Genomic DNA, 27293 nt, shown 5'->3' on the forward strand with positions numbered 1-27293 from the left:
ACTGAAACCCAGTTTGACCAATAGTGTGCAGGTATTGTCCACAATCGACCAATCATGGTGTGCGAGAGGGTGGGATCTACAGAGAACAATCAAAGCAGTGCAAATACACATATAACGTATAAAGAATAGGAAAACAAAACCAAAACCAAAACATGGACATTTAAGGCAACTAAGAAATCCTGGTCAGAACTTGTCCAGAAAAATAGGGAGTAGGGTCACCCTTATTGATTTCTATTCTCAACACAACCTCCATGTTGAAGAAGTGAGTGGATAAGTATTGAAATGTGTTTCTAATAAGAAGCAGCACTGAGGTACCTTGCATAGAGCAGTAGTTGGCAATCTGGTCCACCACAAACATGAGCGTAAAGCCCAAGACGAGAGAGACTCCAATGAAGAACTGAGGACGCAGACCCTTCTTTGCGGCAAGATGAAGTGTTGAATTTATTTCAGAGATATTTTGATTCTCTCCCATAGCGGAGCAATACTGGTCTTCATGAGGAGGAGAAGAAACAGGTATTGGCAAACATAGACAATTGTTATCTCCTCAATATGAGGCTACCAGCAGTGAGTTTCCACTGGTAACTTACTTCAGATACTTTGGCATTGTAAAAGTGTGCACAACTGTGCATATTCATTCTCTGAATAGGGGGATGAATAAAAAGTAGAGGAAGATCTCACCTTTCCATGACTCCTGGATTAGCTCCACCCCCTCTGGGATGATGATTGATAGAGCAGTGCCACACAGAAGCCCCGCCCCCAGTACAGTAACCAGCTGCAGTTTCTGCTGTAAGGGTGGAGAAAATGTCTTGAAATATGTCTATAAACTTGATTTTCAATGTCAAAATACATGGTTACTGCCTTAGATGTTTATAGTCATGGACTTTTAAGTTTCACAGTATATACAATTATAAGTATAAGGACTTTAATTGGGGTTGCTTCTTAGAGATTTACAGATAGAAAGCAGAAAGTTTCGCATGCAGAAACTACAACTAGCTACGTGACTGAACTCAGATACGCTGGGTAGAGTACAAAGTATAGTAAAAACCTTACTGATATAGGTACGTCTGTAATGGATGCAACAATTTTCATGTGTTACTAAAATCATTCTTTTTATCTGCATTCATCATCTGTCAGATTCCATTATGCTCTGCTTTACAGTACTGTTTAAAGTTAAACTATCAGCATTTGCTGAATATGCATATTGATCATATTACCTCTGATAAATTGATTAATAGTGGAATAATCCCGAGCACCAAACATCCCACGAACATAGCGAGAGATATGAGAATAACAGCCCAAGCTCCGTCCATGACTGCTTCTGCTCTTCAGCCCTTCCGATCAAACCTCATTCAGGCGGCATCGCATGCAACAAACACCCTAAAACACAAAAGAAATACTCAGTATCCTCTTTGAACACTCGCTGGAAAGCATAGTGAGATTTCTCCACGTCTCAACACCTTCCAAAACCCTAAACTGCACCCCTAGAGTCAGACGAACAGCATTACATGATCCTGATGCTCAGGGGAGAGTCTGATTCAGTGATTCATTTGAGAGAATCGTATGGAAGGAACCGAGTCAGTGTTCTCCGGGAGATTTACGAGTCATTTTTGTAGTAAAATTGCTGTTTATTAGTATGTCATTACTATTTGGTTATATGAATACGTAGGTAATTTGCCTCAAAACATAACAAAATGTATCAATATAATTAGATTTACATATATTTAAATAACTTAATCGAGACGTTTGTGAATAGTGAATGCCAAAATACTTTTGGGGAACTTTTTTTGTCTACGTTAAGAAACAAACAAATAAAATAATATTTAAGACTTAACGTTATATAAATTGTAAATATTCATATTCAAACTTTGTGACGGTTTTTAAATAGGCACGTGACCTAAATTTCAAATCGTAAAAGCCGTTGAACTTATTTAACGTTAGATCACACTCGCACAGTCTGAGGTAAGACGCTTTTTCTTCACAAATTACTTTTTAAACTGTATTAAAAACATATTCACTGAGAATATTGTTATAAGAACACTTAGGTGTAAGTTATATGTGATTTAAAAAAAATAAAACAACACGACTGGAACGCTGTAAATATACTGGTTATAATACACCGGAGTTTGAATTCAGAACGTTGATATTATAATTAATTAATCCAAAGACCTTTATCTCTTTCTCGATGTAACGTTGATAATGTTTCTTTACGCTTTCTTTCGCCAAATGCAGTTGAATGTTTTGACAGAATCATTGCAAAGAATCGGTTGAAACCAAAGATTCAGTAGTGAATCGGATATCAGCTTATTTTTTCTTTTCTCTTGAGGCGCATCACAAGACTCCACCACAAGACTGAGAGGTCAAAGATTGTGACTTACTCACTATTTCGTGATAAAGAAAAGCAAGCTGCCATAAAATGACATCATGACTCCTTAAGGGAGAAAAAGAGTGTTTTAAAACCATATTATTATAAGAAAATTTGACACTTGCATTTTGAGACTGTCCTTTAGAAATTTGTAAAATCTGTTTGGAAGCAGATATTATTTTTTTTGTAGATGTGGAACAATGTACCAAAATTAGAATTGCTTTTTAGCAAAGAATGAAATCAATGAAAGCAATTTTAACTATAATAGAATAAAACAGCCCATATGACTTAATTTAAGTGGAATAAGTGAATTTCTATGTAAATAAAATTTCATGACAGTTTTTATATGGTTTTGTCAGTCTATTTTATTGTTCAAAGACATGGAAGAGTTTGAGGATGACACTACAAAAGATAATTTGAGGGGAGGTTGAAATACAAAACTATTAAAAGCAGTAATCGCAAGCAAAGTACGAACCTAAGGGAAATCTGAAAGGGCAAAAGCAAACAATTCATTGTCAACTGTACATGGCTTTGCTGGCTAAGCTGCACAAATGCAAATAGTTTAGTGTTTCAAAAACAGCTCAATGCTTCTATTTACAAAAATATTACACTGATTTAACCACTTCACTCCAGGCCAATGGCCATTAATTCAAAAGACGGAAAAGTTATTGACAGATTAAATAAATATTGTGGACAACATCTGTAACAAATGGGAAAAGCCTATAAAGATGCATAAATAAATTATTGCCGCATCATGCTTGAAACAGTGTTTTTCCTTAAATGGATCCAGGATGCAGTCATCCCCTACAGTATCTATGCAGCAAGAGCATCAGATGTACAAAGCACTGCAGTTACTCAGTGTTATCCAAACAAGATCACTGACAAAAATGGCTTGATATGCACCATGACAATGTTAAACATTCCACATGAAGTGCATAGCCTACAGTGTTATTTGCATTTAAAAGTTACAAGCTCCTCAGTGATAAATTTTGTAGACTAGTGTGATTTAAATAAATTAAAGATATCACCGATTAGCTTCCTAATGTTTAATTCACAAGTTTGCAAACACCCGACAACTGTTTCAAGTTAACATTTGTTGAAAAAAAGGTCAGTTTAAACACAGCATTGCTATTCCTGTAAACAATAAATGACATAATGAGAACTATTTAAGTCCACTAGCAGGAAAGATCAACCATATAGAGGTTGGACAAAGAAAAACATATTTTAAAGCAAGTACTCGGGCACAGCCTTTGTCTGCTCAATTTTGAAAGAAAAACTAAAAAATATTCTGTTTCCAGTTCTGAGTTTCATTTCAACAATGGACAAAAAACACAAAAATGCATTAATGGACAAAGTAGCAAAAATGTCTGTTATTTCTCATTCTCTGGTAAAATTGCAAGGAACACACCACTATAGCAATAAAGAAGACCATAATTAAGACATATTGATATATTTGACCCCGTGAGATATCTTGCTATCCTCATAAACCCAATTTTTAGGATGTTCAGGGATTTCTGGTTATGTTTTCCATGCACACTTTACAGCATCTATGAGTAGTAAAATATGTTTAGTGATCAAAAATGGTGATGTGTAACATCATTTGCTAGTGCCAATAAAAAGGAAAAAAAAAATTCACCAAAACCTGATGAAACCATTATTTCATACCCATGCATAACAAAAAGAAAAAATATATTCACATTCACAAATTCCACCTTTAAGCCCACATGGGGAATTTGCTGTGCGTTTAAGTTCTTTTTTGCTACAGTATCAGTTATTGACAGAACATTCCACAGTAGAGCAACACAATTTAAAATCGGTCCATCTGATGCCTGATTCCGAAAGTAGCATCATTCCACATTTTAACACTGGATGTGCAGAAGACGTAAGGGTAGACATGAGAATAGTTCCAGGGATGGTGATTTGCCTTTGAGTCCGTCCGTTGGACTGGGAAAGTGGCTTTTCCAATCCAAGTATATGGTGATACAATTAGTGTCCGGCGACAGTTTTCCTCACAGTTGGTTAATTCAGCAGGCTGGAGTGAGTTTTTCGATCCTTTTTTTCCCCAACAATTATGAATACAAAATGGAACTAATAAAGGCCTTTATGTTAAATAAATTTACTTTGATAGAGAAGAATGAAATTTGCTCCTTCACATATATTGTGGTATAGTGGCAAAAAAGAAATAAATCTGGTTTCTAAATCAAAACTTAATTCTGCTCAACTGTCTGTCATGGTGACTGATGTATATTCCACAAGCATTTTGATACATTTTGACGTGACCATCACTGAAATGTGTTGTTTCTATGCACTACAGATGGTAAACATCTAAAATCAAATGAGTCTGAGATACTTGATTCTGTTCGATTAAAACGTAGTTGCCATATCTATCCATTTTTGCTTTTAACAGTCACCAAACAGTTTAATTGACCATTATTCTACATAACTAATTTCCTTAGAATAAATCTTTTTTTTATGCAAAAGATTTGGAGGAGAAATCTGACTAAGCGTATGTGTGAAATCCACTCAAATATGTAATTTTCCTGCCCTCTTGAGATAGCACTATGGGTGTTTTTTAATTCATCATAACATAGGTACATTAAAGTCTTAATTGCAAATTATAAGTAATTGTTACTGTTTCTGGTCTTATTTACTAGACATGCGATTGTAATGGCAAGCAACTCTGTATCTACCAAACAGGGTAACTGTTCTTCTAACTTTCTTCTAGAGAATAATTGTGAAACTCATATAGGTGGAGTACAATCACAAGCCACTCTAAATTCTTGACAACTGGCCATCCTGTCTCCAAGCCTCAATGATAAAGGAGTGTTTTAGCCGTCAGCTGTGATGGAAGTGAAGTGAGGTGTAGCGGTGTAGTGGATCTCTGTTTGGTCATGTTAAAGTCCTGCCAAGTTGAGCACATGGCGTGGCCCTGCCTGGGTCACTGGTGCACCTCGTTCTCAATAAGGCTGTCCTCTCCTGATTGGAAATCACCATCATTCACCCCCTCCTCACCCTGTGACAACCCCTGCCCCTCGTCCTCACCGCTTCCTGTCTCGTCTGTGTTTGGGTCCTGTAGCACTTGGGCGACGTACGTCTGCTGATATACAATAAAAAGAGTGAAGAAATAAAATGTGACAATATAGAATTATAGTGATGCCAGATGAATAGCTACTAAATAACTAGTGTTAAATGCTTAAAACTAGGGGTGTAAAAATATGATAACTTACAACAGACTTGACAGGTGGAGATGAATCTGGTTGTCGTCCATTGTCTACACCGTCCATATCGACCTGTAGAGAATTCAGGAAAATCACACTGCAGATTAGAGAAAATTCTGGGCTTGGTTTTATTTATAAAAAAAAAATGAATAAACAGACAGAGCTATTTCTGACCTTGTAATTGTGCGCACTGAGGTATTTGAAGTGACCGAAGACGACATGGGAGAGGCAAATGATGATGGTGATGATCAGAACCACAAAGGTAAACATCGATGTTGGAGCAACAAAACCTTTCAAATTTAACAAGGAAATCAAGAGAGAAGAGGGGAAAACGTCATATTAGAAGAAGTTCCATCTAGAGCACTGGTTCTCAACCTTGTTTTCCACTGGGCCACAATAAGTGCAAGTGAGAAACCCTGCTGCCTGCTGTTTGGAGCTATCGTTGCATCCAGAGTTAGTATATGATGCCTAAAAATTCTGTGTAGGTAGGCAGCTTGTGAGTGTGTAGAACAGACACACTATCTGGCATTGTCTTACCTGTACGGACAGTAGAGAAGAAGAGCAGCCAGAAGAGGCAGAGGATGGGTGCTGCCACCACCTGGTTGACAGCTCCAGAGTGGATTTTCTTATCCAGCTTGGAGGGCAGGTAGGCATAATACATGTTATACCTGTCCACCAGGTGCTTCAGTAGCATGTACATCAGTCCTGCAGACAAAAGTCAAATCATACGGTCTTAAACGCGCCACCATGATGCCAGAATTCTTTATAGTTCTTGAGCGAGAAATGTCACTCACCAAATGGCACAATAATTGGACAGGTGATGCTGTAGGTCATGACCACAGTAAAGACATTCATCATCCAGGCGTAAGCAGCTCCAAACTGGAACTCATAAGCTTGATGCTGTAACAAAATGGAACAATGCAATTTCAACATGAGGATATGAGTTATTGAATATAACAATAACAAAAGTAAGGGTAAGCATAATGAATACCTTCTTCACGTTGCGCCTCTCGGCTGCTGAACGTGCCAGACACAGCCGGATCATGTACATAAGAAAATAAGGAATGCGCAACAGGTCCATGGCGTTACCAATGAAGGCAGACGCAATGACATAGTTCACAAAGAAAGCTCCATTATCTGGAAGGAAGACACACCTAATAGAGAAAAAAAGAAGCCATAAAAACTTTATCTACAATCTTGAAAATATGCATAAACCAAATGTTTTGTAACAATAACCCCTGTAACACAGGATTTTAAAGCTGCAAATCCTCTCGTGGACTTACTCGAATCGGACTTTTGCCTCGTCAAGGAATTTCTTGTCAAAGAGCCAGCGGAAAAAAACATCCAGACTGCATGTTGGAAAAGATTATGTGAAATGTTTAATGCAAATGAGAAATGAGGCAACACGACAAATGCAACCAGGATATAAATAACCATTTCCCATAATCAGAAAGAATCTTTTGGATGTGAAAATACACAAAAAAGGCAAGATTTTCCATTATACAAATGACTATTACCGTATTTCAAGTTTAAATATTTAAATCACACAAATTAGTGTATTATATCAACAACTTAATGGTTGGTTTATTCAGGAAAATATAACATGATAAAACATCATATAAATGGTTAGGATGCAAAACCTAAAAGTAGGACTCAGTAGTAGTTTTGTGAAATAATGCTGAAGAATGTTGATGCCTAATAAATACATAATACTTAATAATAATACATAATCTCCTTAAAGAGAGAAAATTACAATACTATTTGCAGTCAGTGCTATTTGAAGGCATTTGAAAGGTTAAGATGGGATAACTTTTTTTTTTTCTAGCATAAAAGCTGTTTATCTTCTATATGTAAACCGAGTGTTATAAAAATACCTGCTCAGTCCTAGAGACGGCAGCAGCAGAACCATAAAGATGAGGAAGGTGTAGCACTTGTGCATGGTTGTTCTGTTCTCTTCAGATCTAAAGGGAAAAGTCATGCATATTTTAGGGGTTGTGTTTACCAGAAAATGGTTTCGTTTAGAAACTCTTAAGTGATGAACAACTCCAGGTCATTAAAAATACAGGGATATGCAGAATTTGGCATTGTACCGTGTCCAGTGGGCCTCAAAGAAGGCAGAGTAGTAGACGATTGTGGGGAGAAGGGCCGAGAAGCACCACAACAGCAGGGTGGGGAAGAACTGAGTGACGATGGGGTTCTGGAGGAACAGACAGGGGAAGGATGGGAAGTGATGAGTTACAGAATCATGACCCAATAATCACTCTGCATTTGATGCTCATTAATGCCCAGTTTAACAGACTCCTTACGTTCAGGTACTCCACGGGTTTGGTGACGTTGAACTTGTCCATGGTGGAGATGATGATGGCAGGGGTGGTGAGGAAGAAGAGCAAGAGGAAGAGAAAGCAGTTGATGATAAAGCAGCGGAGCCACCACTTGAGGCCACCAGTGGACAAATGCTCCCTGTGAAAAACAAGGTAACACATTATACAACTACTGTATGTGCCCCGTGCTGGAGTTATTGTTATTTTTCACATTCTCTATTAAAAAACTTCTAAATGAAGTATGATTTGTTGGAGTCGGACAAAATATATGTTCAACTTTTTTCCACTTAAGTCTTATATATATATATAGTAAATCCTAATTTACCTGTAAACATACAGTATATTCGTAATCTATACTAGCAGATCTCACCCACATGATTGTTTATATTGTTGCAAAAATGTTATCTATTATCATATAGTTCAATATGTAAAGTTGGACAGATTATATCACACTTTATTTGCATGCATACATACACTCACGTAAAGGAATATATACTACTTGTATATCAAATCTCACCTGCTGATTTTTTGTTTTGTTTTGAATGTAACTATATTATCGTCCAGATCTTAATATAAAGTTGAATATGCCATTATGTACAAATTTATCCACATACAAACGGTACACTTGTGTAGGCTGATATATACTATATTGCAACACAGTAGCAATAAAGTTATCAAGAAATATAGATTGAATGTATCATTGCAAAATGAAAACTATATTATTGCACAGCTCTAAACTGCTAAATGCAACTATAAGGCATGAAGATATTAAGATGTTATAAACATTAACATCATGTTCTGTAAAGCTACTGTGAAACAATATGCATTGTGTAAAATGCTACAGAAATTATTTTAACTTGATCATTGTCTCCAAAAATAGCCCACAGACCTGCACAATCTAATGCATATTGCATATGAAATGACAAGCCCTAGTCAATATCATTTATCAATAATATGCATTATAGGTCCAGCTCGGAGTTAATTATTATTGTGGTATCATCAAATTCAGATTTACATGCATGTAAAAACAACTAACTGTGGTCAGTCTTATGTTTATGTCCAAAGTCTAGCTCTGTGAGAGTATGCTCATAATGAATTCATGAGATTTAGGATGAGGATGTTACCAGTAAACGTTCAGTGGATCTGGAGCATATGTGACTGTCCAGTTGTATGTGTTGAGAAGGCCGCTGAAGGGGGAGCACTTTGGCTCTCGTCGACAGTGACAGCCGTGACACTGACATGCGTTAAAATCTTTCAGGATGCTGGGAAGGGTGAAAATCAGATATATTATTATTATTATTATTTTTCCTTCTGGTAAAGTATTGTGAGTGTAACATGATAATATCAGAAGGTAATACCATGATACTTCTGAATGATCACAATATTTATGTACAATTTTACCTCTAAGAAAATCATAGTACCTCAATGATACTTTTTGGTTTGTGTTTTATTCACACAAAAAGACCAAAATGTCTGTTAGACTTACAGGGCAGTCATTGCTTCATTCTGGAAGGTCACAAAAGCCATTCCCAGAGGTTTAGTGTTGACTTTTTCTCGTTCTTTTCTGTATTCGTCCTTCAGTTTGGCCTCGAGCTTGGTGTAATAGTTCACAGCCTCTTCCTGCAGGAATGGATTAGCATTACAAGAGTTAGACATCGCTACTAAAATGCACTTGTTTTAAAGATTTGTAACTGGAACATGTGGGATATATTGGTTCCTTGATATGGCTTACATCCATTCCTCAGTGCAAATCTATGTGATTTTTTTGGCCTGTGTCGTCTGACGTTCAGAATTATAATTCAAGCCTAAGTGACTATAATAGCAATGGTAATCTAATGAACAATGCATTTTACAGGAAAAGAGGCAACATATCTTGGGTGCATTCTTATTGCTTTATTGCCCATGCATTATATACATTTAGAAACTACAAAGCTTTGATCATAAAACTAAGCATTTAAACTTCATCTTACTAAGACATTACTGTGAGATATGGATTGACAACTGATTTTTATATGCATTTTTTGAAGTAGTCCGTTAGATCTAATTTATTTATTTATAATTATATATTTTAATTATTACTTACTTTTTGACCATAAAAATATCAGAAACTGCACCAAATTGCATGTTTTTGCTCAGTTTGGACCTCTGAATAAAACTGAGGAGGTTTTTTTCTTGATTTTTTTTGCCTGGTGTATCAAATAAGATTATACTAGATTACTATTATTTCTTATGTCAGGCTTCACAAGGTTAATGTCAGGTGACTGTCCCTTTAAATTCTGTTACTTCTCAATGCTTCAAGTCAACAATTAATCAACAAACCCTCTATTTAATGTTTTGTAAGCTTGCCAGTTAAGAGCTTGTGTTCCCAGAAGTCATTCTGACTACAGCATTCCAGGCATCGTCCAGCAGGGGGACATGAAGTGCTACACAAAAATGACTAGTGACAAATGGGAAATCTGTTTATCTAATAAGGACGCTTGGGAGCTGATGTTGAACATGTCTCACAGCAGTGGAGCGTACATCATCCTGACTGTAAATATAGAGAAGCGGAGCTGCGGGCAGCACACGAGACAGAGGATGTGGAGCACTGATTGCATGTCTGATGGGAAAAAGTTGTGTATTCATGATGACAGTTCATGCTTTTTACAGTGTTAACTCTGAATGTGAGGTAAAAAGTATGATGATTCATCTACTAATGAGGGATCTAGAAACCCGCTACTATTCAAAACTCTTTGAGTTGAAACTTGAGAGGCTATAATGCATATGATCTGACCTGCTCGCAGCCCGTGATGATGCAGCAGCAGAGGTGGCCGCAGGGTTTGGGGTTAATCATAGTGGGCATGTGCTCCCTGGCCATCAGGTCGGTGTAGAACTTTTTGCTGCGTTCTGCCTTTTTTCTGAATAAGACAAAGTCAAGAACACTGAATTGAGCCTGACTGTGAAGTTTACTTCCATAACATTTGAGTTGCAATTTCTATAAATAAGGTACAAAATAGTTTAGGGTTTTCAGGCCAATTTATGTTCTTTTTCATCAAAGGGTCATTGAAAGCAAAACGAATTGAAAATAAAAAATGTTACCTTTCAGACTCCAGGGACATAAGTTTGGCAACATCATAACAAATGCGAGCATCCAGAACCAAACAGTTTTCATATGCTTTCCTGGATATAAACACAAAGAGTTGAAAGTGTAAGAGACACAAAACTCCCATGAGGAGGACAGGAAACAGTTTTAACCTGGCACTGGAACACAGTGTTGACAGTCTTGTAGGAGCCAGGCTTCAGTATTGTCTGGCGCACACTGTACTTCACACGGGCCAAGAATGACTCACTTAGACAAGAAGAAACTGACCGACATGTAAAATGACCAGCCACTGTTTCTTTTTATGTGATGCATAAGGGTGAGTAAATCTAAAATCAATGGTACCAAAATAGTAGACTGGCACACAACAAATTGGTAGGCTTGCTTTCTAAATAATGACACAGCAGTCTCTGATATGAAGTACACAACACTAAAGACTATTAAGTCAAAATTTCTATCCATCCTAAAGTAATAGATCTGTGGGAGTCTAAAGGACTGATGACTCTTTTCCCGGTTGGCTTAAGAGGGACAGACTGCAATATGCTTTGAGACGTCTGTGAGTCTGCTTTGTGTTTGTTCTTTTCTTCCTCCTTGTCCTCGGTCTACACATCCTCATTTCTCTTTCTCAATTGTCAATTCTAGAAATCCTTGACTCAGAAGAAGTTAAAGACATGTATTGTCCCGCACATTCTTTAGCAGTAAATGAGATTAGTTAAACTGAGTGGGTGGACACACTGAGCCTCTTGTAGCCACATGACCACTTTAGACCAATTAAAACAAAAAGTTTGTGATTGTATTACATGGGTCACATCTCAGAACTAAGCTTGAATTTACTGTGTGGACTGGGAAATCTTAAAGGGATAGTCCACCCAAAAATGAAAAATGATCTGTCATTAGTTACTCTTCATTATGTAGTTCCAAAATGGAATGGGTTACTTATCCAGAACACAAAAGGAGATCCAACAATGCTTCAGCAGACAACACTGACTTGGATTAGACATTTATCAAAATATTTCTTGGTATCTTCTACATGGGAAAGCGAGTCATGCATGTGCATAAATACACACCTCACCCTCACAGCTGATGTACATCCTAATTAACACTGTAACATAAATTTAGTATTTTCACTGAGAACTTACTCGAAATGCTGCTTTATTTGACTCTCTTCTGCATATTTTGTGATCCCGTTAATGAATAAAGTGCGTTTCACCTGTGAATGGAGACAATTTGGAGACATTAGAGTTTATTTATTATCCTTTATTCTATAATATTGATTAATGCTCTATGTTAAACCCCACTAACAGAGCAATATTATATATATTTATAAAAGAGCAACACTAAACTGTGGACCTTAGTCAGGAAAGACATATTTAATTTGATATGGCACAACGTCACCATCATCCACTCTTCATTTTTTTTTTTTAAGTTAAATATCCTGTTTCACTCAAAAATATGCTAGATTATGCAAGTAAAGTGGGTTGCAGTGGGATGTTTACTCTGATTAAGGTCCATAGCGGGAAAATGAAATATTTGAGTAATTGTGAATTTGGGTTCAAGTCAAAATCTATAAAATAAATTAATTTTCCTGGTTCGATACAAACGTTGGTTACTGTAAGGCACTTATAGCCTAGGTAAAATTTTCAAATGTGCTTAACTATGATTATTTTATGTGGTAAAGGACATTATGTCAAATATGTTGTAGATAGGAACTTGTATTGAACCCAGAACATTTCTCTCTCTGCTCACCAAGTCATCCTCCTTGTAGTGCATCTTGGATGTGTGTCTCCTCATGCTGTACACAGTCAGTAACAGATATAAGAAGGCAAATGTAGTGTGCAGCCATAGCAGATTATTACTGAAAGAGAGCAAAAACAAAGAGATGATTTATTCATCAACAGTCATTCAAGACTTATTTCATAGTGTCACATTACCCGGCCTTACCCAGATTTTAAGTTGGCTATTGTAGTTCGCCCAAAACTGTAGGCATTATTTTCTGGAGAAACAGAAGATAAGAAGTGGGTCATAGGGAGTCTTTAGTCATATAAACTCGAATGGCTGCGTTCAGATGAGTAATCCTACATAACTCGTTCTCAAATTTTTCTGACTCACCTAACAGGTCTCCTGAGAAGTTGACGGGCAGGACGATGCCCACGGAGAGCACGCCCACCACTACCAACAGACCAATGATGTGCCGCTGGAATGAGAGGTAGTGCACAGAATCCTCACCGCACTTCTCCCTGATCTCGTCATCTCTGGAAGTGTGAGAGAGACATGTCAGTATTACAGTAACTTTTTTAGCCAGGTGTCTTAAACTTGAAATATGGGTAAATACTTGCTTTGGATTTACATTTACTATCATCATCACTTCAAAAAAGAAAAAAAAGAAAGAAAAAACTGAATCATTTTTAAAATGTTCTGTTCTAATCTATGTTTAGTTATGCAAAAAAATAATATTTTATATATCATTTTAATTATTTATTAATATTATTTCATTAAACAAGCACAACATTCAGTTCACAATATAAACACTATAAGTGAAATAGTTGATAAAAAATAATCCAATTACAGTGGGTAACATTGAATAAAGTATAATATAATATAATATAATTAACTTTTAGCTTTAAACTTCTTATATAACAACTGAAATAATCTTCTGGTGTTAAGGAATGGTAGTATCTATCCTACTTCCTTCTAATTTGAAAAGGACCCTGGGAACTGCTGACATGTAAATGTGGTTAAAGTGTTAATACAGTTGTTTTAGCACAGTTGGAATAGTCTTCATTTCAGTAGTTACAGTATGTTCATAAAGCAAATGCAGAAAGGACTCACTTTATCCTGAAGATGGCGGTTAGCCAGGAACACAAGCCCTATAACAGAGTCAAAGAATAGAACATCATATTCAGTGCACGCTAACTGTTGTCTGTCAGTCACTTCAACATCGAAGGTGATGATAAACAGAGCAATGTTGCAGAGCGATGTTGCTTGGGCACTTTCCTATTGAGAATGGCCAACAAATTTCTATCAGGATAATTCCGATCGGTTGTGGGCCCTGTGTCTCTCCTGGTTGCCCGCTGATGGCCACATTGCTCAAGAAGTTGCCCTGTGCATCATCATCTTCAGAGACATTGACAGTCTCTAATGCAGTTTTTTGGAGTTGTTAGAGGCAGCATGGGTGCATGTGACACCAGTTTACACAAGTGCAGTTTTTCCAGATCACAGCAGGGCAGGGAGAGGCAAACAAATGGCTGTCAAAAGGCATGTGTGCTTTTACAAAATGCACAGGTGTGAACAGAGTTATAGTAGATGAAAAGAAATACTTCCTGCGTGCGCTTTTCAGATTGTGTGAATAGGAGCGTGAAAGAGCAAATACATGAGCAAGGAAGACAAAGGGTATGTTCAGAATGGCAAACTTTTTTATAGCACCTTTAATACTTTTGTAGTGTGCATGTATACTGTGAACAAATGCACACTTTTTTCTATATGGACAGAAACCCGGATGATGAAATGCGCTCAAGTTCATCTTCTATTTAGAGAATGATCTCTCCTTTAAAATCTCTCATGCCAGGGCTTGCTCTTGACTTATGTGCTGCTTTGACTTTCACATAAAGAGCATTGCAGATAGAGCCTTGATGCCCACTGCTGCATATTGAATGCTGTTTTACAAACATATATTAACAAAGTAGACTGTATACAGTGTATTCCATTCTGAACATAGTCATAAGAGTCCACATTAATGACCTTGCAAGCTACTTACATTGTCCCTTTGCTCAAAGTCGAGTGAGCTGGACACAGAGGTGAGACGCTCGTATCGGGAGTCAGCAGGCGTCTGCATGGCGGAGCCCACACTGAACACAGACACACATTATTAAACACGTGCCCTCAGAGCACAGCACTCAAGTGAACACACAAGTACAGTCACTTAATGGCATGCCACTTCATTCAGCAGTAATTGTAATAAGGATTATAGATTGATCTGTATGATCATGTTAAAGGTTTAGTTCATCCCAAAAAGCAATATGATCTTTCACTGAAAATCTTCCTCTTGGCTACAGATCTTTTTTCTCAAAATCTTCACAAATAAAAATACTTGTCTCGTCAAGTCAGTAAGGAGAGAAACGTGGTGTTATGCACCAGTGTTTTTTTAATGAATGAATACAAGTGAATAAGATTTGAGAACTAATACTTCCAGCAAATAACACACACACACAAAGTAGCAGTCCACATTTATTACTATGCATAGAAAAAAATCAATCAATCATGACACATATATATCTTGTGTGTTCCACAGAAGAAAGTCATATGGGTTTTGGAACAACACATGGCTTAGTAAATGACAAAATTTTAATTCTGGATGAACTAATCTTTTAATAACGGTTAACTTTATCTTAGCATCTTCACAGGGTCAATTTGATGCCAGCTTCTTAATAAGTGATGGGCACTGCTAGGCCCTCCAAGCTCAAATTACTCCAGCTACATCAGGCCATATCAAGGCTAACATGTCAGGCATGCAGCAATAAGTGACTGTGCAAACAACTCAAACACAAGAGTTAGCGTTAGCAGTCGAGAGACAATGCACACAAACTGTTCACAAAGAGACTACAGTAAACCTAGAAAGGAGAAGAACATGCAAAGAGAGGAGCATACATTTAGAGTTGATTAGAAACCAGAGTGTGTTAAACGGAGAAAGACTCATCAAGAACTGGGTAGAGATTAAACTTTAACAACTCTATTTGATGATACAGTGGCCTCCAAATGCCACACTTAATATGAACCTACAGTGCATTAGGTGACAAAATATCAACTGCATTTAGCTTAAAAGTGTGGGTGTGCTGTTTTTTTGTTTTTAAATTAAATTGACAAATGCAATTTAGTTCAACATACATGCAAGTATGCCTTAAATATAAAAATATATTTTTGAGGCCAGTATGCATGTCATTCTCTAGCTATAATATTCACAAACAATTGGACGGATTCTATAGGGCCACTTCTACAGGGCACTTGGAGTAAGTATCCTATCCATTTATCCATTGACAAATCACAGGCATCCATCAAAACTAGGTCTTCCAGTTACACAGGGGTTTTCTATGCCACCACAGGATGTTTTACCTCTCCCTGTAAGCCTCTTCCCTGTGGGACTTATAGGGTGCTAAGACCCTAGCCAGAAAGTGCACGCTTTAATGAACAAAAATATATTATTTAATGATGAAGAGTGTCGTTTTTGCAATGTTACAATAACTCTGTCAAATTCCAGTTTTACATGGAGAAAAATATAAGTAAACCATGTGAAGTCACATTGGCACTTGTAAAACATTCCCCTGTTTGTTGGAGCAGTCCGACTTGTGCTGTGAGTTTGGGACAGGACTATCTTGTTTATTTCAACAATGGAAGATGGTGATGAGAAAATGTGGGAGAGATTAGGAAATCTGTTTGGAAACATTTGTACAATTTTGTTTGGTGCAGAAAATACACAATTCACCTTTAAAAGACACCAATTCATAAGAAACACAATTATATTGATTAGTTCAGGTAAATTTCATTAGTATCTTGAGAAACCCTCAACCAGTGGACTCTTTGAAGGAAGTCATTAAAAAAAGGACAATAGAAGGAAGTAAAAAGAGTTAGAAACAGTACACAGTGAACAAATTCAACCAAAATTCCCCCGAAAGAGCACACAACAGAAGAAATGCCAGAGGGTAAATTCAAAAAGCAGACACAAGGCGTCCTTGGAAGAGAGAGCTGAAGTTTAAAAACAACACATACTATTCCTCCTGATCGTCCAGACGTTGATACTGTGGATTCTGCCTACGGCTGAGGGAAAACAAACACTAAAGTTCATGCTTGACAGAAATCTGTCAAAATATGAGATCACTCATTTGTAATGCAATGACACTAGTAATTTTTCATATATATATATATATGTATATATACTAGTAATATATTATAAATATAAACTAGTATTGTCAGCTTGACCTGTTTGTAAGCAAGATTAATCTGTGACTCAAGGAAACAGTTCTAAATGTTTTAGGGACAAAAACATGAAAAATACCTCGGGACAAATGGTGCGAGTGCAGCAATTAACCTTTGAATTATTCACTAAAAAAGTAATGCACTGCCAAGTTGTAACAGGCACTTGGCTTCATGATCAGACTTTTCACTCTTAAACTTTTATGACATTTAAATAGAGAACTGGGAAGTCATAATGTACATGTTGTAATTCAGGGAAGTGTTTAAGGAAGTAAATGTTCAAAACAGATCAGTGAATGTTGGATGGGTACACAGAAAACATTCATCACATTTAAGGGTGGACACCTCCTCAAATAATCCTTAAAAAATGACTAGATAACACCCAAGACTTGTTCTTAAAATACAGTGAGTGGATCTGACTCCCAGCTGAATCATGTTTTTTTTAAATAGATGTGCTAGCCTGCAACCTGGAAAACAGGTTTTGACATCTGCATAGTGACTGTAGGATCTGGCAGGACACAAAATTATGATTGAGATGCCCGGAATATAATCAGATCCCCCTTAAACATAATCTCTTGTGCACTTACATGCTGGTCAAACCAGTTTCTAAATCAAAGGATACGAGTATGATTGAAAGGCAGGGTCATATTACTTATCAAATAAGACTGGCTGAGCTTTTGGAAAGGTAGAAGCTTCAGATCTGTACAACAAATCCATTAGCTAAACCCATTATGCAGCTGCTGAGATCACGAAGTGTTGAATGCAAGAAACACTGCTGCAGGATGCATTTTCTCTTTTCTTTTGCCAAATCAGAGGTCTTGTCCAAATCATGACTGATGGATTGAGTGTCCAGCTGTAAATATACAGCCTGACAGTTTCACAAAATGTTACCCAGTGCAGGAAAGATGAGTGTTTGTTTGGGGTTATATTGGGGCCAAGAGCATGCTGTGATAATTCAGCCAGCTGAGGCCGCAGTATGAAACGCTGGAAATATTGCCCCAATGGTGCAGTTGTGTTTTACAGTTTTAAAAAAATGACAGTTTTCAGTATTACGGTACTGCAAATGAGAATTTTTGCACATTGCGGTAATTAGAATAACAACAGAACAGGCCTACGTGCAAAACGGTAAATAAATGTTTGTTTAAAGTTGTATATTAGAGAAAGCTACTATTAATTTTTACCTGTCAGCATCAGAGACCAATGCAAGACGGCCATAATCAAATGCCACCTTCCTCAAGAAAGAGAACACACATAGCAGCACCTGGAGACACAGAACATACACATTACACATTCAATTTCACATCTCATTCCACACATGTATTCAAATGCACAACACTGCAAATATGTGACAAATAGCACATGCAAATTAAGCACAATTATGAAACATTCCTACAGTGGTAAAACTTAGAACTGCAGGAAAACAAACATTTATTTTTCTGAGGCCCAAAATAATCACAAATATGTGCATTGTGGATCATAAAGGCCTGCAGAATTTCACGGAAAGTTCTGCTGACGTCCACTGAATTTGATACTGTTTTATGCATCCTCAGCCACATGTTTATTAACACTTACAATATGCATTTAGGAGATGCTTTTATTCAAAGTGACTTAAAATAGATTAGCATAAGTGAATTGTCACAGAAGCAGCAATATTCTCAGTATACAATGCCACGTTTATAAGACTGCTTGGTTGGGAAATAAACTAGAGCAGTTGAGAAATGTAGAGAAGTGAAAGAAAATGATTTTCTTTTTGTTTTTTTATTTGCAAGTGCATTGGTTTAGGGTTATAGATTGGTTAAGTGCCGGCAGAAAATGTGTGTCTTTAACCGCACCATTCAGTGTTTGTTTACATTTTAAAGTCAACATGGAAACAGCTTTCACAACCCATTTGAATTGTGAAAAGTGTGTTCCATACCAGAATAGACTTGTGTTTATCCTTATGATGTTGGATGTCCTATTAAAAAGTACATTACCTACAAGAGTAACCTAAACAACTATTTTACAATGGGTTAACATTCAACAACAAGCCTGAATCATGCATTAAACCAAGAACAGGTATTGAGAAAGTAAAGATGATTAAGACTGATTGCATGTTGACTTTGAATGACAAACTCATGGCAAATGAACAACAACTGAAAATTTTAAGCCTGTGATGCACACCAAGAAGCACATGAAGTCAAGGGCAAGTACGGTGGGCACTCCTCCAAAGGGCAGGCCCTGGAGCACGGTGCTGCGGATCCGGGCCGAATAGCAGAAGTCCTTGGAGCCATTGGAGTTGGAGCAGTTGTCAGTGCCTGTGCAGACCTCAGCTTCACCGGTCGCAGCCATCACGAGCAAAGCTAAGACAATCAGCATCCTCAGTACTGCTGCATGCTGAAACTCCACCTGTTTGAAGATAAGATGTAGAGGGTGATAATGTGCATTTAAAAACATTTTTTTAGGGGTATACTAGCATACAGATGACTCAAAGCTCTAATATTGATCACATGGGGTCTGTATGTGCAGCAAAAATAAAAATAGCCCACTTTCATTGTAGAAGTCTGTCATTTTGCTTACCATCTTTTGCGTTTTACAGAAGAAAGTTATAGAAATTCGTAACAACATGACGGAGAGTAAATGATGGCCGAATGGTAATTTTAAGGTGAACTACTACTGTACTTTAAAGAAATGGCATAGACAGTTTAGATTTAGTAGAGAACTGCTTAGCTGAACTAGCAAATTTAAAAATCAAAAGACTACATTAAAAGGAAACAATGAATCTGGCTCATTCTTTCTTCTAAAAAGTAAGGAGAACGGTTTAGGAAATAATCAGACAGGAAAGACCAGTCTTGGTAACCTGTTAGAGAATGCAGAGAAAACACATCAACACCCATCAGCAGCCACAGCTTAATATCATAAATCAGCCTGGTGTCTAAAGGCATGACTTAGCAAATTATGAAACCGCATGAAAGCTTTGTTGAGAGTAACTGAAAACAGATCTCTACATTAAAACATCTGTGGAACTCCAAGACTGTGCATGTTGTGCTCTGGCATGCTGCTGCTGAGACACATCTATATTCCTCCTACAGTGAGATAAGCCACGAAACTGCTTGACAAATGGACAAGCAGAGGTCAGTCAATCGTTTCAAGCTGACTCTCTGAAACAAAATGTGCCAACTGTACCAAGTTCTTTCTGAGGGAGCAGTGTAAACTTCCCAGCCAATACTGTCTAAAGGGATACTCAACCCCAAAATGAAAATTTTATCATTAATCACTTACCCCCATGTCGTTCCAAATGTGTAAAAGCTTCGTCATCTCATCTTCAGAACATAATTTAAGATATTTTGGACGTGACCGTCCCACAGCCTGCCAAGTAAATTACACTGTCAAGTAGGCGATGTCTACAAGCTTGGCAGTGAAACATTGATATGGATGTTGAAATCGGTGGCGGCGGTTGGGGTTAATACTACAGAACCACTGATCTATAATAGAGATTATGTTATGAAGGGAATACTTTGTGTACACAAAGAAAACAAAAATAATTACTTTTTTTTTTAGGGCCGGGACTTTAACGCGTTAATTGAGATTAATTAATTACACAAAAAATAACGCGTTAACTAAGATTAATTAATTACAGAAAAAAAAATTCCTGCATTTTTAATAACTTATTTTTGCACCGCGGAACGTTTCTCACTGGATTTGTTTCGGCGGACCGATTATACTGGAGCTCCAACTAGCGTTCGCTTCTCATATCACTGCAGCACATCGAGCCCCAAGTATCACCTCAACGCAAAACATATAGCAGTTAGCGTGGACTTTACACTTTATGTTGAACTATGTATTATTTTGTTGGTGCAACAGTTTATATTGAACTCTTTATTGTTTTGGCCAAGGTTATTGAGGTTGGACTTAGTATGTTATGGCCTCTGAAGCAACAGAGAGATGTTTTCTAATAGTCAGTGTTTCCAATGTTCTGAATGTAATTGACAGTATTGTGTTTTACTTAAAAAACTCTTTACAGAAGGTTCCAGCACCTATAAGTTTCCTGAATTTCTGAAATGTACTATTTCTAAATTGTTTCTAAATATGCTATTGCTACACTTCATGGCAAAAATTGCACTGGTCTGCTAGACTTGGTTGAACAAAAATAAACAATATTTTGTTGCTTAAGCTTATGTATTCAGTCATTATTTAATGGTATACTATAAATTCATGTGAAAAAAAAAATTACTTCTCACTGTTCTCAGGTCAAATATTTATATGCGATTAAAATGCGATTAATTTCGATTAATTAATTACAAAGCCTCTAATTAATTAGATTAATTTTTTTAATCGAGTCCCGGCCCTACTTTTTTTAAACAATTCGTCTCTTATGTCTCTCTGCATCACCGTAGTGCCATTATGGAGAATATCCTCTGGTTAATGACAAAATTTTCATTTTGGAGTGGAATAACCCTTTAAAGAATAGTTCACAGATGGAAAAAAAGAGAGAAAGAAATGTGTTCTTTCATCTGTGATACAAAAAAGGAAGAAATTTTGATGTCTGCAATGGTTTTCCCTTTTTTCCAGTCTAAAGAGCCCCATAAAAGCATTATTAAAGTAGTTAGCTGAAAAAAGTAGTAAACAATTAAGGTTAACTGAAATTAAATACAGAATAAAAAAATACATATTTTAGCTAGCTAAAACAAAAAAACTGAACTAAAGCTGAAATAAACTATAAAACTATACAGACATGTGCAATCAAATTAAATGGGGTTAATTTTAACTGATGTTTGTTTTCATTGCCATGGTAAATGAGGTTGACCAAATATTACGGTTTAATTTGCTTGTCATTTGTAGCTACATTTGCTAATATATTGCACAAAGAATGTAATGCAACATACACATAAAAGGGCTGTGCGGTGTGGATTCATGTCTGAACCAAGGTTATGTGAACAGTGACAGCAGGACTCTGACTTTTCCAATGGAAAATAAATACAGCACGTAAGAGTGATGGGGACAGAAAGTCACATGCTGGGTTTCGTAACAAACCCAAGTCCTGTGCCAAACCAGTTGAAGGTGGAGTCAGCCATAAGCATCATCTTTGACATCATTTCACAAGCACCAATTCCTGCTTGGTGAAATACTATATCACCCAGCTAAGAAATTTCCACGATTCAGGGAATTTTGACAAACAAATAGCGCCAAAATAGGCCTGTTCACACAAATGACAATAACTCTAAAGTTTTAATAATGGTTCTAATTCTTGTACAGTATATAACTTTAATGATACTGACAATGAATGAACATCTTGCTTTCATAAGCATTTAAAATTAACAACAAAACTGCATTGTGCATTTATAATAAACAGAACAATATTGTGCTTTGGTTTGGATTGTAATATAGTTATATTTTTAGTGTGAATGGGCATCTGAAACGAAGGCTTTAATAAAGTCCCCATGGGAAGGGGTTTGTGCAAACTTCTGCAACTGCTCCTGGCACATTTTATCACGAAACAGAATCAAACAGCGAGAATCTCAAATTAGATTAATGAGATTCAGCCATGTTAAAAGAATTGATAAAAGAAACCACAAAATGCATTGCCTTTGGCAGCTGTCAAACAATTCATACTTTCTTGCCTGTAGACATCAGACTAATGTCTCTAGGAGGCTTTGGGACAGATGGCTGGGACATCCACCCCGCTGCTGTTCTTCTGAACTCAATGCTAACGCAGAGTCATGAAAACAAACAGCGCATGACAGAAAATGTTACAAGCTTGTGACAGCCAAGCTCTAATAAAAGCATCAGGTTGCAAATGATCCATATTATAGAGACCCATTCACAGAGAGCCCTTCTTTATTAATGCTCAATTAGGTCTGCTGCCAAATGGACAGATCTTGTGATTTCCTGGCATTGCGTATTCAAAACACATAGTGTTGAACAGCGGTCCATCTGAATCTGACAGTCAATGGTTTGAAAAAGGCCTCATGTTGAATGCATCCTGAGCTCTGAAAGACCGTTGCTCTTTCACCTGTTTTTAGAGATGAGAGAACTGATTCTGAACATCAGTTCCCGTAACATGCTGACACTCGTTACGTTCTGAACTGAACTGAAACTTCTGACCTCAACAAGGCTACAAACCACTGCTGATTTTTTTGTTATATTCAATTATTTATCTAGCACATGATGTTGCTTTCATAGTATTGATTAAACAAATGAACTTTCTTGAAATGGAGAGATGAAAAGAAGATTCCGATGTAACTTTTCTCCAGTGCTGCTGAAACTCCTGATCTATAGCACAGCCTCACTGACCTCATTTGTGCCATTATCATTAGACTCGGCTCTGCTAAACTCACATGATCTTTAACAGTAGTTACGGTGTCTCTGAAAGTTTATCATCTTAGGCCAACGGTATTGATCTATACAAGTTAATAACACCTGCAGCATTTACTAATATCAGGGTTGGGCAAAACAGAGAAATTTTAAAAAACTGGTTCCTATTCAAGTCATGAGTCTGAATTTGAATCAAATTGGCCACAAATCACATAATGCTGGAATTTACCATTAAAATAATTTTAACTGAATTGTAGAATAAATTGTATCAACATAGTTCTCTAAAATAAGTTCAACACTTTCAAATTTCATTTTCAAATATAATGCAAATTTTCAAATATTATTCAAATGTCAAATTTCACAATATTTATCTTAAATTAAATATAATGAACAAGTTAAATACAAATTAAATAGACATTTCAAACTGAAATGCATCAACATTAATAATCACACTGATCATGCGTTTCTGGATACGTGTACAGTATACAGGTGCTGGTCATATAATTAGAATATAATTAACAAGTTGATTTTTTCCCTAATTCCATACAAAACTTGTATATTATATTCATTCATTACGCACAGACTGATATATTTCAAATGTTTATTTCTTTTAATTTTGATGATTATAACTGACAACTAAAGAACATCCCAAATTCAGTAGTGGCTTTTTGAACGGAATTATTGAAATAAATCAACTTTTTGATGATATTCTAATTATATGACCAGCACCTACTGTTTGAGTGATGCATTCTGAAACTATACATACAGAAATGATATTAATTAATTTGAATTTTTTTTTTTCTGCATCCAGTATCATGGTGTCATGTAATTCTGATTGGTGCACAACCATTAATAATACTTTAGCCTTGCTACTTTTTAAATGGAGAGTTACATCATGGGAGCGAGTGTTCTTGGATCAGTTCGAACAACTGCTATTGCCTGTAAAAACCTAAAAAACAAACCAACAAACAAGTCATTCCTACACTCAAGACACTATCATTCTGCTTACAAATATGTCATCTTCATGCCCCGTTGGACTACACTTCAGAGTTTAGCCTTCATGAGAAGGACAGACAAATCAAATGCTGTGAATAGGAATGTGTCGTTCTGGTAATCAGTTTTTTCTGTGGTTGTTGGCCTCAAGGTGAAAGGAAACTGGCGATCATTAACCACATTACAAGAGTGAAGTAATACTGGCACCATTTCATAACAGCAGAGCTGTAAATAACATATTATGACATAATGTCCAAGGTCAACATGATATCAGTTCATAAACATTAGCAGTGGTCTTAAAGTAGAATTGGTTTCAGTGGACTGTGTAATACAAGTACAATTATTCCCTTTGCTTTTTTTCTGCTACTGAATTTTATTAAATGTATCTACTTGATCCAGTGCTAAACACTTTATTTTAAACTTGTGAGTCATATTCATTTTCATTTACCTTTATGTCTAAGCATCAAAGGTGAAGTGTTAAATGTTTTATAAGATGACTTGTTATTTTTCAATAACAAAAACTGCACATTTAGCAGTAATTTATTTCCCTTTAGTAACAGTATCTTACATCTCTGTTAGTACAAGGTTTTTACCATGACATTTTACAGTCTTTTACTGCTAAAATTACAATCATTCATGCTTCCGAAATGTAGTGAATTCAAAGCTAACATGAATAAGTGTTAATTTTGAGTCAGTAAATGGAGCATAGTCAGTCTTTCACCCCGGGCTCTCGAGATCAGTAACTGCCATTGACTATTAATAAAGCCAACTAAAGCCTAAGGCTCACATGGAGGCAGTACATCTGAATCTTGTTTGCTATACCATGCAAACTGTACATTCTCGTCAGAGATGATCGGATGTGAAGTGAGTCCCAGAAGCAGTCTTTATCTTGCTGAGTAAAGGCCCGTTCACACACAACATCGTTATAGCCGTGGTTCGGACTCTGTTATTCTTTAATATTGACAACGATTTTAGGACATATATCTTTAGAGTTATCTTAATAATTATCATCCTTGGTGTGAACAGGCCTTCAGACCTATTTTAAAGGAGCTTTGTAAGATCTGACATTCTCCTCAGTTTCATAAACTCCAGCCAAGCTCAAAGGGGAAACTGGATTCTGACTCCAAAGGCCTTTATCTTTTTGAAATGTGCTGAAACTGTTTTAAATCTGTATCAAATTTCTAGAAGCCATTATTGAGCTCAGACATCAATGAGCTCAATATATTGATTTTCATTGCACTAAGCTGTGCCAGAGGCCAAACGCTAGGATCATAGAGCTGCAGCAGAAAACTGAAATGAAGTGATTTGCCACAGGATAAACAAACCTGGCAGATTTCAGCTTTGGTAAAGTTTTAACATATCACAAAGTCTGGAATACCAATAAAAAACGTATTTAACCCAAGACACTCATACAACATGTAGATGGCTACAGGTTACAAGTGGTTTCTTCTCAAACATGAAAGCTGCCATAGATTAAAAAGTCAAAGTAACTAATTAGTATGTAAATAAACAACACAACAGTGTCCATCATATAACTACATAAAATCATGCTTACTTGATTTCTCTACATTGACAACTTGGTCACTTAGAAATTGCTGGTACTGTAAAATTATCAAATATTAAAAAAAGAAAAAGAAAAAAAAAGGCAAGTAACATTTAATTAAACATGTCATTTTTAAGTAGAAAGACTGAAATCATTTTGTCTTGTGATCCATACACTGATAATCTTTAATCATTTTACTTACAACTTATATATATTACAGAGTAGACCTGGGGTTTTCCATTTCATAGATGCCATGAATAATTACTTTATTTTAAAATCTAAAATGAACCTATATACTGTATGTTTATATATAAAGACCCAATGATACTGTGAAAAATTAAAATGATAAATTTGTGTCAGATATTACTTAGAAAATATTTAGTTTATATTACTCAAATTATTCTACCCGATAAAATAGTGCTATGCTGTTAGATCTATTATTTATTAAAACAAATATATTTGATTTCCTGATTTATTTAGTTGATTTTAATGATTTTTTTTTTCTTGCAGACCCCAATTTGAAACCCCTGCTTTAAACAGTTTAATGCAGTTTCATATTCGCAGACAATACATTAAAAATTCTAGAAGCTCAAATTCAACATATCAGAACATTAAGTAACATTTGATTTAGATGCCTTCATAAAACTCGAGTGACTTTATAGTCGGATGGATCAGAATATGTCACTAGAGTCCACCATAATCTGTCATGATTCTGGTGAGGATTGACACTAATCGACAGATTAGCTGTGCCACATATCACCTCAAGTACATCGAGCTCAATAATAACCACAGCAGATACCATCAACATTTACTAGACTTTTAGAAAAACAGCTGTAACGTTAAGGTGAGGCTAATCGACATCAAAATAACCGTGCAAGCTAACGTACACACTGGCTGTGAGATATTCGTTATATATTTTCATTATTAAAGATATACAACAGGTAATTATGTACTGATATATATGAAAATATTTATGAATAAAGTTAAATTCTTAGTTGGTTAACGTTACGGCTAATGCGCTCTAGCCGAACTGTTAGCCATTCAGGGTAACGTTAGGTGGATCTCAATTGTTTAACATTTGTATAAGTTCTTGTACTAAAACTAGTCCAACACAATGATCAGACTAACAACGCTTAAATTAGTTAGTTTAGATGTTACAAGTTAAGATAACTCACCTGGCCGCAGTGGTCAAAGCCAAAGTAGCTTTCGGCTAGCTACTTCTGTAATACCCAAATAACCGTAACAGTCTCAGAACTCCAGGTTAATATTTCCTCAAAACGGTTTAATAGTGTTGGGAAAAACAAAATGCAGAGGATTAGTCCATCATTCAGTTAGTGTCTCATCTGTACGACACTGATACTCAACAAGCCCTAGCATGGCTGTGATGTGTCGGGCCGGTGTATGTACGAGCGGTTGATAGGCAACACACGAACAGTGTCTCAGCTGGGGCGTCGTCCAAGATCGGCCCTCTCCGGGTTCTTTCGGTCACACTCGGCTCCGCTTTCGAATTATGTGGCGCACG

The 27293-nt window shown here is 36.5% G+C and overlaps 2 protein-coding genes across 5 annotated transcripts; both read right to left on the bottom strand.

Annotated features, from left to right (window-relative positions):
- Positions 1-13: 13 nt before the first annotated feature.
- On the bottom strand, positions 14-1491 carry LOC128026756 (zinc transporter ZIP9-B-like). 2 transcript variants are annotated; one of them, XM_052614021.1, is made up of 3 exons: positions 1215-1491; positions 679-781; positions 14-489 (listed from the first exon to the last, which is right to left on the bottom strand). In XM_052614021.1, the coding sequence occupies exons 1-3, from the start codon at positions 1308-1310 to the stop codon at positions 170-172; spliced, it is 519 nt and encodes a 172-aa protein (XP_052469981.1). In that variant the 5' UTR covers positions 1311-1491; the 3' UTR covers positions 14-169. The 2 variants fall into 2 exon arrangements, with proteins under 2 accessions (XP_052469981.1, XP_052469980.1); XM_052614020.1 differs by having other exon boundaries at positions 27-489; positions 679-784; positions 1215-1487.
- A 1210-nt stretch (positions 1492-2701) lies between these two features.
- On the bottom strand, positions 2702-27253 carry tmem63ba (transmembrane protein 63Ba). Of its 3 annotated transcripts, none has more exons than XM_052612477.1 (24): positions 26947-27253; positions 19105-19329; positions 18126-18205; positions 16741-16788; positions 14735-14825; positions 13810-13847; positions 13090-13232; positions 12922-12973; positions 12727-12835; positions 12120-12190; positions 10980-11060; positions 10675-10798; positions 9388-9521; positions 9026-9163; positions 7887-8040; positions 7671-7777; positions 7455-7541; positions 6864-6929; positions 6572-6734; positions 6375-6480; positions 6118-6285; positions 5755-5870; positions 5590-5652; positions 2702-5459 (listed from the first exon to the last, which is right to left on the bottom strand). In XM_052612477.1, exons 2-24 carry the CDS (start codon positions 19297-19299, stop codon positions 5301-5303), a joined length of 2493 nt encoding a protein of 830 aa, XP_052468437.1. In that variant the 5' UTR covers positions 19300-19329; positions 26947-27253; the 3' UTR covers positions 2702-5300. The 3 variants fall into 3 exon arrangements, with proteins under 3 accessions (XP_052468437.1, XP_052468436.1, XP_052468438.1); XM_052612476.1 differs by having other exon boundaries at positions 2702-5456; positions 26947-27252; XM_052612478.1 differs by lacking the exon at positions 16741-16788.
- Positions 27254-27293: the final 40 nt, after the last annotated feature.

The sequence above is a fragment of the Carassius gibelio genome, chromosome A13 (genome assembly GCF_023724105.1).
Source record: "Carassius gibelio isolate Cgi1373 ecotype wild population from Czech Republic chromosome A13, carGib1.2-hapl.c, whole genome shotgun sequence".
NCBI classification, from domain to species: Eukaryota; Metazoa; Chordata; class Actinopteri; order Cypriniformes; family Cyprinidae; genus Carassius; species Carassius gibelio.